Source organism: Anomaloglossus baeobatrachus, chromosome 4 (genome assembly GCF_048569485.1).
Source record: "Anomaloglossus baeobatrachus isolate aAnoBae1 chromosome 4, aAnoBae1.hap1, whole genome shotgun sequence".
Classification (NCBI taxonomy): domain Eukaryota; kingdom Metazoa; phylum Chordata; class Amphibia; order Anura; family Aromobatidae; genus Anomaloglossus; species Anomaloglossus baeobatrachus.
Window position 1 is genome coordinate 394,030,395 of NC_134356.1, and position 14,103 is coordinate 394,044,497.

At 48.1% G+C, this 14,103-nt stretch overlaps 1 protein-coding gene across 1 annotated transcript in view; it reads right to left on the reverse strand.

Annotated features, from left to right (window-relative positions):
- Positions 1-14,103, reverse strand: part of CDC123 (cell division cycle 123) — a 90,749-nt gene that overhangs the window by 76,389 nt on the left and 257 nt on the right. Inside the window, exons 1-3 of the mRNA XM_075345271.1 lie at positions 13,966-14,103; positions 12,171-12,242; positions 7,782-7,836 (exon numbers count right to left, since the gene is read on the reverse strand). The exon at positions 13,966-14,103 is cut by the window's right edge and continues 257 nt beyond it. Of these exons, the coding sequence (XP_075201386.1) occupies positions 7,782-7,836; positions 12,171-12,242; positions 13,966-14,039 (201 nt within the window). The 5' untranslated portion in view covers positions 14,040-14,103. The remainder of the gene's footprint in view (positions 1-7,781; positions 7,837-12,170; positions 12,243-13,965) is intronic.

Consider the following 14,103-nt stretch of genomic DNA (forward strand, 5'->3'; position numbering starts at 1 on the left):
AAAGCAGTCACTGGGTGGGTAAAAGAATACCCTGATAAAAAGAGCCAACAACGGCCCTCCTCTTACAGGTGGGCAACCGCCGCCTGAAGGACTAGCCTACCTAGACTGGCATCCGCCGAAGCATAGGTATGCACCTGATAGTGTTTCGTGAAAGTGTGCAGACTAGACCAGGTAGCCGCCTGACACACCTGCTGAGCCGTAGCCCGGTGCCGCAATGCCCAGGACGCACCCACGGCTCTGGTAGAATGGGCTTTCAGCCCTGAAGGAATCGGAAGCCCAGAAGAACGGTAGGCTTCAAAAATCGGTTCCTTGATCCACCGAGCCAAGGTTGACCTGGAAGCCTGCGACCCCTTACGCTGGCCAGCGACAAGGACAAAGAGCGCATCAGAACGGCGCAGTGGCGCCGTGCGAGACACGTAGATCCGGAGTGCTCTCACTAGATCTAACAAATGCAAATCCTTTTCACATTGGTGAATTGGATGAGGGCAAAATGAAGGTAAGGAGATATGATGATTGAGATGAAAAGGGGACACCACCTTGGGGAGAAAGTCCGGGACCGGACGCAGAACCACCTTATCCTGGTGAAATACCAGGAAGGGGGCTTTGCATGACAGCGCTGCAAGCTCTGACACTCTTCGGAGTGATGTGACTGCCACTAGAAATGCCACCTTCTGCGAAAGACGTGATAGAGAGACATCCCGCAGCGGCTCAAAAGGCGGTTTCTGAAGAGCCCGTAGAACCCTGTTGAGATCCCAGGGTTCCAGCGGACGCTTGTAAGGTGGAACTATGTGGCAAGCTCCCTGCAGGAACGTGCGGACCTGCGGAAGCCTGGCTAGACGCTTTTGAAAAAACACGGAAAGCGCCGAGACTTGTCCCTTGAGAGAGCCGAGAGACAAACCCTTGTCCATTCCGGATTGAAGGAAGGAAAGAAATGTGGGTAAGGCAAACGGCCAGGGGGTAAACCCCTTATCAGAGCACCAGGCTAAGAAGATCCTCCAAGCCCTGTGATAGATCTTGGCTGACGTTGGTCTCCTGGCCTGTCTCATAGTGGCAATGACCTCTTGAGATAACCCTGAGGACGCTAGGAGCCAGGACTCAATGGCCACACAGTCAGGTTGAGGGCCGCAGAATTCAGATGGAAAAATGGCCCTTGAGACAGCAAGTCTGGTCGGTCTGGGAGCGCCCACGGTTGACCCACCGTGAGGTGCCACAGGTCCGGGTACCACGACCTCCTCGGCCAGTCTGGAGCGACGAGGATGGCGCGGCGGCAGTCGGACCTGATCCTGCGCAACACTCTGGGCAGCATTGCCAGAGGAGGGAATACATAAGTCAGTCGAAACTGCGACCAATCCTGAACTAAGGCGTCCGCCGCCAGAGCTCTGTGATCCTGAGACCGTGCCATGAATGCCGGGACTTTGTTGTTGTGCCGAGACGCCATGAGATCGACGTCCGGCGTTCCCCAGCGGCAACAGATCTCTTGAAACACGTCCGGGTGAAGAGACCATTCCCCTGCGTCCATGCCCTGGCGACTGAGAAAGTCTGCTTCCCAGTTTTCTACGCCTGGGATGTGAACCACGGAGATGGTGGAGGCTGTGGCCTCCGCCCACAGCAGAATCCGCCGAACTTCTTGGAAGGCTTGACGACTGCGAGTGCCGCCCTGGTGGTTGATGTACGCGACCGCCGTGGCGTTGTCCGACTGTATGCGGATCTGCCTGCCCTCCAGCCACCGATGGAACGCTTTTAGGGCTAGATACACTGCCCTTATCTCCAGAACATTGATCTGAAGGGAGGACTCTGTCGGAGACCAGGTTCCCTGAGCCTTGTGGTGGAGAAAAACCGCTCCCCACCCTGACAGACTCGCGTCCGTCGTGACCACAGCCCAGGATGGGGGCAGGAAAGATTTTCCCTTCGACAGGGAAGTGGGAAGAAGCCACCACTGAAGAGAGGTCTTGGCTGCCAGAGAAAGAGAGACGTTCCTGTCCAAGGACGTCGACCTCTTGTCCCATTTGCGGAGAATGTCCCATTGGAGTGGACGCAGATGAAACTGCGCAAAGGGAACTGCCTCCATTGCTGCCACCATCTTCCCCAGGAAGTGCATGAGGCGCCTCAAGGGGTGTGACTGGGCCCGAAGGAGAGATTGCACCCCTGTTTGCAGCGAACGCTGTTTGTCCAGCGGTAGCTTGACTATCGCTGAGAGAGTATGAAACTCCATCCCGAGGTAAGTCAGTGATTGGGTCGGAGTCAATTTTGACTTTGGGAAATTGATGATCCACCCGAACCTCTGGAGAGTCTCCAGAGCCACGGTCAGACTGTGTTGACATGCCACCCGGGAGGGTGCCTTGACTAGGAGATCGTCTAAGTAAGGGATCACCGAGTGGCCCTGAGAGTGTAGGACCGCCACCACGGATGCCATGACCTTGGTTCGCTCGGGGGGCGGAGATGTTCTGAAAAAACGAGTCGGAGGACGAGAGCTGAACTCTATCCTGTAACCGTGAGACAGAATGTCCCTCACCCATCGGTCTTGGACATGTGGCCAGCAGGCGTCGCAAAAGCGGGAGAGCCTGCCACCGACCGAGGATGCGGTTTGGGGAGGCCGAAAGTCATGAGGAGGCCGCCTTGGAGACGGTGCCTCCGGCGGTCTTTGGAGGACGTGACTTAGACCGCCATGCAGAAGAGTTTCTCTGGCTCTTCTGTGGCCTGTTGGACGATGAGGATTGGGACCTGGCTGAGGGCCGAAAGGACCGAAACCTCGCTTGAATTTTTCGTTGCTGAGGTCTCTTTGGTTTGGGCTGGGGTAAGGACGAGTCCTTTCCCTTGGATTGCTTAATAATTTCATCCAATTGTTCGCCAAACAATCGGTCGCCAGAAAAGGGCAAACCGGTCAAGAACTTCTTGGAAGCAGAGTCTGCCTTCCATTCGCGTAGCCACATGGCCCTGCGGACTGCCACCGAATTGGCGGATGCTACCGCTGTACGGCTAGCCGAGTCCAGGACAGCATTCATGGCGTAGGATGAAAATACCGACGCCTGAGACGTCAAAGACGCTACTTGCGGAGCAGAGGTACGGGTGACCGCATTAATCTCAGACAGACAAGCTGAGATAGCCTGGAGTGCCCACACTGCTGCAAAGGCTGGGGCAAAGGATGCGCCTATGGCTTCATAGATGGATTTCATTAGGAGCTCTATCTGCCTGTCCGTGGCATCCTTGAGCGTTGAACCGTCAGCCACTGCTACTACGGATCTAGCCGCCAGTCTAGAGACTGGAGGATCCACCTTGGGACACTGAGCCCAACCCTTAACTACGTCAGAGGGGAAGGGGTAACGTGTGTCATTAAGGCGTTTAGTAAAGCGCTTGTCCGGGAAAGCCCTGTGCTTCTGGACAGCATCTCTGAAGTTCGAGTGATCGAAGAAAACACTCCGAGTACGTTTGGGAAACCTAAACTGGTGCTTCTCCTGCTGTGCGGCCGACTCCTCTATAGGTGGAGTTGGGGGAGAAAGATCTAGCACCTGGTTGATGGACGCTATAAGGTCATTTACTATGGCGTCCCCTTCAGGTGTATCAAGATTGAGAGCAACGTCAGGGTCAGAGTCCTGGGCTGCGACCTCCGCCTCATCCTCTAGAGAGTCCTCAAGCTGAGATCCCGAACAGCGTGATGAAGTCGGGGAAGATTCTAAGCGAGCCCGCTTAGCCGGTCTGGGACTGCGGTCCGTGCCGGAGTCCTCCACGTAATAACTAGAGGCCACCCCAGGAGCACGCTTTGTCGCAGACCGAGAGGGGCCTGGGGGCGATCCCGCAGTGCCCGGGGCCTGTGTAAGGGCGGGTCTGGGCTGCAAAGCTTCTAGTATCTTAGCAGACCATTTGTCCATAGACTGAGCCATGGATTGTGACAGTGACTCAGAGAGTTTCTCAGCAAATGCTGCAAACTCTGTCCCTGTCACCTGGACAGGGGAAGCCGGCGGTTCTACCTGGGCCGAGGGTCCCACCAGTGCCCCAGGCTCCGGCTGAGCGAGTGCCACATGGCCCGAGCATTGCTCACAGTGAGGGTAGGTGGAACCTGCAGGTAGCATAGCCGCACAAGAGGTACAGGTTGCAAAATAACCCTGTGTCTTGGCACCCTTGCTCCTTGTGAACGACATGCTGTAGTCTCCCAGGAGAGTGATCACTGAGGGATATATAGCCACAAGCTAACAGTACAGCCGAACCGAGAAAATGTATACAAATATAATTATATATATATATATATATATATATATATATATATATATATATATATATATATATATATATATATATATATATATATATATATATATATATACAGTTCAGCACTCTAGGGGGCCCAGCACCGGTGGGAAGAAGCCACCTGGCTTACCGACCGCTCAAGCAGTGTGTGGCCACCAGATTCCCTGCCTCGGGTCTCCCAGAGGTGCTGCCAGAAGTCCTCCACCGGCAGAATGTGCTTAAAACATGGCTGTCGGCGTTCACAGGGGAGGAGGGAGCCGTGGGCGTAACTACAAAAGTGCGGGAATCTGGTGCCCCAGAGTGAATAGTGAGGGGGGCGGAGGACAGCCAAGTGTGCTCCAGCCCTCACTGTCGGCGTCAGACCGACCGTCCCGCCCTTCCCCCTGACTGGCAGGCCCGGGGGCGGGAGTTTAAGGCACTAGGCCGCAAAAGCCGGGGACTAAAGTTAAAACCGCGGCCGGCAAGCAGGCGCGGTCGGCGCGGTAGTCCCGGTCTCATACCAACACCGCAGTCGCTGCAGCGTCTGAGGTCAAGGTGCTCCATGCACCGTCCCCAAGGGGACACAGAGTATCTGTAGATGCAGGGCCCTGTCCCTGATGATACTCAGTCTCCTGTCTGTCAGAATCCCACAGGGGCTGCGGAGGGAGCCCGGTCCCAGTGCCTGGATGACCGGATAGGATCCCACTTCTCCCAGAGCCCCTAAGGGATGAGGAAGGAAAACGGCATGTGGCTCCGGCCTGTGTGCCCGCAATGGGTACCTCAACCTTAACAACACCGCCGACTTAGTGGGGTGAGAAGGGAGCATGCCGGGAGCCCTGTTAGGGCCCTCTTTTCTTCCATCCGATATAATCAGCTGCTGCTGCTGACTAAAATGGGAGCATGAGTGCATGTGTGCCTCCTTCAACACAAAGCATAAAACTGAGGAGCCCGTGATGCACGGGGGGGGGTGTATAGGCAGAGGGGAGGGGTTACACTTTTTAAAGTGTAATACTTTGTGTGGCCTCCGGAGGCAGAAGCTATACACCCAATTGTCTGGGTCTCCCAATGGAGTGACAAAGAAATAAGCCATCACTAGCCATAGATCCCGAAAAATGAGAACGCTACGGGTCACGGAATATGGCGTAAAACGTGCGCCACTTTTTTCGGACAAACTTCCGATTTTTTTTTAACCCCTTATATAAAAGTAAACCTATACATGTTTGGTGTCTACGAACTCGCACTGACCTGAGGCATCATACCCACACATCAGTTTTACCATATAGTGAACACAGTGAATAAAATATCTCAAAACCCATAGTGCTATCGCACTTTTTTTGCAATTTTTCTGCATTTGGAATTTTATGCCATTTTCCAGTACACTATATGGTAAAACTGATGGTTTCATTTAAAAGTACAGCTCGTTCCGCAAAAAATGAGCCCTCACATGACCATATTGACTGAAAAATAAAAAAAGTTACGTCTCTCAGAAAAAGAATGGCGAAAAAAAAAAACGGAAAGCAAAAAAAAAAAATCGACCGGTCGTGAAGGGGTTAAAGGCCCCCAAATTGATGCAACATGATGTTCTTTATAAAAAAAACAAAAAAAAACTAAACTATTAGGTGAATGCATTACAGACCTTCTCATTCTGTCATAGGGGTTGTGCTTTGTATCATTTAAGTCATGGTCCTCTTCAAATTATGCACACCCATCACAGCCTGACACTTTGCTAATGCACTTTGACCATCAGCTCCTTGGGCATGTGTATCTGGGTACACGTCCTCAGCTTCATATCATATTTGCGCATGCTCCGGAGCTGTGAGCAGAACAGCAAGAACAGAGTGGTGCACATGGCTTGCGCACTCACAAGGAGCTGTCATATAGCCACTGACTCACTGCGGCTTTGGATGTACGTATCCAGCTTCATTTCATGTGTGCGCATGCTCCAGAGTCCGTGCGCATGCCCGGAGAGCTGATGATCAATGCATAAATGCAGAATTTAATAGGAGCTTGCCGTGACGTCGGGCTAGTCACAGCAATCAGACTGCGATGATATAATTTGAAGGGGACGATGACTAAAATGATACAATGCGCCATCCCTATGCCTGAAAGAAGGTCTGTGATGCCTTCAATTAATGATATGAAGTGTTATTAAGATATATACTGGAACCTTTTGTTTGAGAACACCATGTCAGTAATGCACATTACATCGTTAACAAGACATTGGGGGCAGTTTAATATAGAAAAAGGAGGTGACAGGTTGCCTTTAAAAAAAATCTTTTGCTACTAATTGCAAATGAAAAATCAGGACTTGTTCATGTCAGTTTGGATACAATTTTAAGACACAGCAACTATTTGTGAAATCAGAACACAGAAAATTAACTTGACCACTGATTGGTGAAGTAGGAGTTTCAGTTACAGGGGTGGTCCCAGAGTGGGTTCAGTCACCATTCTGTATGGAGAGTGGCGGCTGTAACCGCATCCCCCTCACTGGCTGCCAGCCGCTCAGCATTAGAACCAGCTGTCAGTCAGTGCGAGGGGCAATTACAGCCGCCACTCTCAGTACATGGAGTGATGACTGAACCCGCAGCAGCACCTCCCCGGTAACTGGAACCTGAATGTTGCGGAGAGGATTAATGTTCTTTTCCTCCCAGCAGTGGGGGTCAAAGTGCAGGCACCAGGCAGATTAACTCCATATCTGCAGGTTAAAAGCCTTTTTTCATGTGACAAGTTCATGTGTATCTAATCCTATCCTGTGTGATACTGTCTGCCGAGTTGCTGTATCTAATCGTATCCTGTGTGATACTCCTGCTATCCTTGGTGACACTTTAGACATTTCTGGTCACCAACAAAATGGCTCCGCACTGTGATCCTAAATTTCATTCTCTGTTATCCCTTGGAAACACGCAGATTAGGAGGGGGAGGTGTGACATCGCACACAGGAGAGCAGATTCTGCCCACTTTACTGCAGCTGTAATCTAGGCTTTTCTACAATACGATTTCTGTAGGATTTCAGCAGCTGCTCCCCCTAGTGTTTAACAGTGGATAATATCAAACTTTTTAATTTTTTTTTATATTTTGCTCAATTAAAAACAAATAATAATATTTAAACAAAACATTAAAATATTAATAATTTACATTTTTTCAGTTATTGAATTTTTTTTTTTTTGGACGACACATTCCCTTTAATGGATTTGGCTTTTCTCTTTACAGGCAAACCATTTAAAAATTAAAAGGGTTGTAGAGGCTAGTGTTATTGATCACATATCCTCACAATAGGTTATGAGGGCCTGACACCTTACACCCCCACCGATCAGCTGTTATCTGCTACGGTAGTGGCCAGATGTACAAAGTGAACGGAGCAGACAACATGGCTTTGTGCACGGTGAACTGCGGTTCAGCACAAATTTAATGTCATGCTGAATCAATTAAAAATGAGGCACACCCAGCACCAATTCTGTCTCTTTGCATTGACTGACAGCTTGAAGGGGGGAAGGGAAGGGGTGGAGAGGGGTACCAAATGAAACAAGCTATCAAACTTTGTATAAAGATATTATCTGCACCTCTTCTTCCTCATCACTGTTGAGATCCGGCTGAGAACACCCTGCAGAATCTTCCCTGTATGACAAAAGAGGAAAAAATATATATTAAAATTCTTTAATAACTCGAACTTTTTTCCAATCTGCAACATAATATAATTTTACCAGCCACGGAAAAATTTAGCACAGTCAATTTGTGGGCATGGCTATGTTGTGACTGTTAGGCCCTGTGCCCACGCTGCGAAGTTTGACGCGAATTTTGACACGTATTTTCAGAAATCTGCATGTCCATCCAGCAAAGTCTATGAGAATTCAGAAATGCTGTGCCCACGTTGAGTATTTTTTTCCTCGCGTATTTGGTGCAAATTTCTTTTTTTCTGCACCAAATACTGCCTAACCCAGGAAGAAGTGCAGAACCGACTTAGTAACATTAAAATTGACAAATCACCAGGCCCTGATGGCATTCACCCTCGGGTATTAAGGGAGTTAAGTAATGTGATAGACAGGCCTCTATTCCTTTTATTTAAAGACTCTATAGAAACTGGGTCTGTTCCACTGGATTGGCGGCTAGCAAATGTGGTACCAATATTCAAAAAAGGGTGCAAAAGGGAACCTGGAAACTATAGGCCGGTAAGCTTAACATCTGTTGTGGGTAAAATGTTTGAAGGGTTTTTAAGGGATACTATTATGGAATGTCTCAATGTTAATAACTGTTTAACTCCATATCAACATGAATTTATGAAGGATCGCTCCTGTCAAACTAACCTGATCAGCTTCTATGAGGATGTAAGCTCTCACATGGACCGAGGAGAATCATTGGATGTCATTTATCTCGACTTCGGTAAAGCATTTGACACTGTCCCACATAAAAGACTAATAAGTAAAATGAGAAAGCTTGGGCTCGGGGAAAATGTGTGTAGATGGGTAGGTAGCTGGCTTAGTGGTAGAAAACAAAGAGTGGTTATTAATGGTGCATACTCAGATTGGGCCAGGGTTACTAGTGGGGTGCCACAGGGGTCTGTATTGGGCCCCCTACTATTTAATATATTTATTAATGATCTGGTGGATGGTTTACAGAGTAAAATATCAGTATTTGCAGATGATACAAAACTATGTAAGGTAGTTAACACAAAGGAGGACAGTTTGCAACTACAGATGGATTTGAGTAAATTGGAGAATTGGGCTGAAAAATGGCAAATGAGGTTTAACACAGATAAGTGTAAGGTTATGCACATGGGAAGGAGAAACAGATGCTACGATTACTTACTAAATGGGAAACTGCTGGGGAAATCAGACATGGAAAAAGACTTAGGCATCTTAGTGAATAAGAATCTAAATTGGAGTGCCCAGTGTCAGGCAGCAGCCACCAAAGCAAATAGGGTGATGGGATGCATTAGAAGAGGTCTGGGGGCACGAGATGAAAACATCATTCTCCCTCTGTACAAATCACTAGTCAGACCACACTTGGAGTATTGTGTGCAATTTTGGGCGCCGGTGCTGAAGAAAGACATTACTGAACTTGAAAGGGTTCAGAGGCGGGCTACTAAAATAATAAATGGAATGGGTGCATTACAATACACGGAAAGGTTATCAAAATTAGGTCTATTTACTCTAGAAAAGAGAAGACTTAGGGGAGACCTAATAAATATGTACAAATATATCAGAGGGCCATATAGAGATCTCTCCCATGATCTGTTTGTACCAAGGACTATGACAAGAACAAGGGGGCATTCTTTTCGATTGGAGGAAAGAAAATTCCTACATCAGCATAGAAGAGGGTTCTTCACGGTAAGAGCAGTGAGGCTCTGGAACTCTCTTCCTGAGGAAGTGGTGATGGCCAACTCACTGAATGAATTTAAGAGAGGAATGGATGCATTTCTTGTTAGCAAAAGTATAGAAGGTTATAAATAGCATAATCTTACAGGTAGATAGAAGAGCGACCTAGATTATTAGAGGAATGGGGGGGGCTGCAATACCAAGACAGGTTATTAAACTTGGGGTTAGTTAGTTAGGAAAAACAAAGGCTTAGGGGGATCTAATCACAATGTATAAATATATGAGGGGACAGTACAGAGACCTTTCCAAAGATCTCTTTACACCTAGGCCTGCGACTGGAACAGGGGGCATCCGCTAAGTATTGAGGAAAGAATGTTTAATCATAATCACAGATGAGGATTCTTTACTGTACGAGCAGTGAGACTATGGAGCTCTCTGCCGCATGATGTTGTAATGAGGGATTCACTAGTAAAATTTAAGCAGAGCCTGAACGCATTTCTTGAAAAATATAATATTGCCAGTTATGTATATTAGATTTTATGACAGGGTGTTGATCCAGGGAACTAGTCTGATTGCCGTATGTGGAGTCAGGAAGGAATTTTTTTCCCCATTGGAGCTTATTTGACACATTGGGGTTTTTTTGCCTTCCTCTGGATCAACATGTTAGGCTACAGGTTGAACTAGATAGACTTAGGCGGGCTTTGCACGTTGCAACATCGGTAACAATGTGTTACCGATGCTGCCGCGATAGTCCCGCCCCCGTCGCACGTTCGATATATAGTGAAAGCTGCCGTAGCGATTATTATCGCTACGGCAGCTTTACACACACATACCTGCCGTGCGACGTCCCTCTGGCCGGCGACCCGCCTCCTTCCTTAGGGGGCGGGTCGTGCGGCGTCACAGTGACGTCACACGGCAGGCGGCCAATTGAAGTGGAGGGGCGAAGATGAGCAGGATGTAAACATCCCGCCCACCTCCGTCCTTCTCATTGCAGCCGGGAGGCAGGTAAGGTGAAGTTCCTCGCTCCTGCGGCTTCACACACAGCGATGTGTGCGGCCGCAGGAACGAGGAACTACATCGTACCTGTCGCTCCCCCGGCATTATGGAAATGTCGGAGGCTGCAGCGATGATACGATGACGACGATTTTGCGCTCGTTCATCGTATCATCTAGGATTTACACACTACGACATCGCAAGTGACGCCGGATGTGCGTCACTTTCGATTTGACCCCACCGACATCGCACCTGCGATGTCGTAGTGTGCAAAGCTCGCCTTAGAGTCTCCCTTCAACCTTAAAAACTATGATACTATGAAATACGAAAGGGAAAAATAAGCAACGTGGGCACAGCACTTCTGAATTCTCATAGACTTTGCTGGCTTTACAATGGACATGCAGATTTTGCTGCAGATTTCTGAAAATACGCGTCAAAACTACACAGCGTGGGCACTGGGCCTAAAACTATAAGAGGTAACCTGTCAGGTGCAATATGCACCCAGAGCCATGAGCACTTCTGGGTGCATATTTCTAATCCCTGCCTAACCATCCCTGTATCTAGTAGCATAGATAAAGAGATCTTTAGAAAAAGTATTTCTAAAGATCCTTTATGATATGCTAATGAACGAGGGGACTAGCCGCAAAGGCGTTAGTTCCTGAAGCTCAATCTGCCCTCTTAGCAGGTTAGCTTGCCCATATGGTCTTCAATGCCCATGGCCCAGCATCACTGAAGGTGACGCGAGTACCTGTGTCCGTTGTCACCGCTTCAGCCAGGTTTAGGGTCAGTGCGCAGCATTAGAATGCCGGGCACTTCCGGTCATGCGCACTATGGAGCTGGGTGTACTTGCGTCCCGGCTTCAGAGAAGTCTACTGCGCATGACCGGAAGTGCTGGAAGTTCTGATGATGTGCATTGACCCTAAAGCCGGAGTCTGAAGCGGTGACAACGGATACAGGTACGCACATCACTGCTGATGATGACACTGGGCAATGGGAATTAAATAGCATGTTAGCATGCCCCTGAGGGTGTGCTAACATGCTAAGAGAGCGGAATGAGAGCAGGAACTAACGCCCATGCGACTAGTCCCTGCGCTCATTAGCATATCATAAAGAATCTTTAGAAATACTTTTCTCTAAAGATTTCTTTATGTGTGCTACTAAATACAGGGACGGTTAAACAAGGATTAGCAATATGCACTTAGACCTGCTCGTGGCTCTGGGTGCATACAGCACCTGACAGGTTCCCTTTAAAAGGTGTTTTCCCCAATATAAGGGTAGAGACCTCCACTACGTTAATTGTCTATGTGACTGTGCGAGACCTTTGTACAGTGCCCAGTTTTTTCTGAGCAGGGTGTGCATGTAGTGGAGTGTGCATGCTCGATCTCTATTTCATTCTAGGGGTCCTGCTGGGAGTATAGATGGAGGATAATTCATCACTGCAGCAACTAATCACAGAGTCAAGTGGCTTGTGTAGTGCTGAGCTCTGGGATTGGCTGCAGTGGTGATGAACTATACAGCAAAGATGATATTTGTATACAATGGTTTACATTAATATGAACCTCTGAATTGTAAAGTGCTGCAGAATATGTTGGCGCTACAGAAATAAAGATTATTATTATTAATATGGTGTTAATAAAGCTTTACCTTCCAGAAACCACAAGGGTGCCATCGTCAAGCAAATAGTCCTTTACATTTTCTGGTAAAGGGATGATGACACTAAAAAAAAAGAAAGATAAAAGATGCTGGGGTTATTTCAAGATTGTAACTGCAAACGTACCCTGACAAATGCAAACTTGCTGCATCAATGTTTCACTGACGGGGATAGGTCCTATTATTGGGCTTGAAGGGCTATTCTCAAGCTATTTATGAGATAAAATTGTAGAGTCCTTAGAAAAGTAATCAACTTTGCAATTTACTTCTTATCAAAGCTCCAAAAGGGAGGGTTTCCAGAGTTATTTTTCACTGCTCTTAGTCTTGTTTACCAGCCACCTCAGCAGCCTATTAATGGTGGTCATCACCTGGGCAAGGAGCACAAAGATTACAAGCTCTACAGCTGAGCAGATCACTTGCAGGATTGGAGTGGGCACAGATGGAACCAATGACATCCGAAAGCCACTGGTGACCTGTTATTCATTCAGAAACGCCTATGGCAAGGAATCCAGGAGGCCGGGGTGCTACTAAAGACTGAACGAAAACTTAACACATTTCGTCCACCGCCACAAACAATAATGGGCCATGTGGGCCAGGGTTTGGTGGAAAATGCCAGTACAGTTTATTGCCAAAGCAAGAAGAGGATCCATCATGAAGCAGCAGCAGAGAGCATATTGTCAAGGAGTGAATCCACCGAGAAAATCTTACTTGTATTTACTTGAGTTTCTGTGGAGTATTTCGCCCCATTGTGATTAATGACAGATGCTGGCATGGAAAACGCACATATTCTGTGCCAAGAACCATTTACATAATGGTGTGCATATACTAAGGCTCAGTACACACTGCGTCTGTGCACTACCCTGCAGCTTTACCCAACTTATTCTGTAATTATCACCAGACAGAAGCGGTAAGTGTGTTCTCTCAGCCTCAGTCTGGTCGGTCTGCACTCGCTTACTTTTAATTTGTATAGGATAAAGCTGCAGACTGCGCTCAAAATCCAACCTGATATCACAGAGTCAATGACTCCGGAGCCCTCATGTGCCTGACAATGACCATAAGAGGTGCGGGCCAAGCTATAGTCCTCTCTTTACAGTACCCTTCTTTTTCAATCCAATTCTGGGTTTGTTTAAAAAATAAAATAAAATTGGAGCACTAACTGTAATGTCTGTTATCCAAAAAGCACTTTATGTGTGAATGTACCAGGATTGTGTAAGGGTCAGTGATGAGCGGGCACTACCATGCTCGGGGGCTCGTAACCAGCAGTTGGATGATCAGATGGGCGCAATGCGAGTACCCGACTATAATGGAAGTCAATGGGGAACGGCAACATTTTCTGGAAAATTGCCAGAGTTCCTGATTGACTTCCATTATATTCGGCTGCCCATCCGAGCACATAACTGCTGGTTACGAATACCAAGCACCCGAGCACAGTAGTGCCCACTCATCACTAGTGAGGATGACTCACGGGGGCGAGTATGTAGACAGCAATGGCAGTGCGAAACCCTGCAGCTCTGGTTTAGCCCATCCTGATCGGTGACATGACAGCCGTGACTGCTCATCCACAACTGCTGCAATCCACAGTGACATGATCTCCACACCGGCATCACATCTCATGGCAAAGGCTGGTCACATTATCAGAACCGGAGAGGTGCAGTATATAGGCCATTACTGCACCCTAGCATATACACACGTGTATGTATGTTATGTATATACACAGTATGTGTGTGTGTGTGTGTCTGATAGAGAATATATATATATATTAGACACGCACACACGCCAGCCCTCTCACCTCCTGATGCTGAGCCTCTTGAACCTGGGATACCACACTGAGAACTGACAGTTCACCACTTGCTCCTTCTTCATGCTGGAAGCAGCTGAGCAGGAAGTGTCCTCCCTCAATTATCTTCCGGTGACACCAATACTTGAG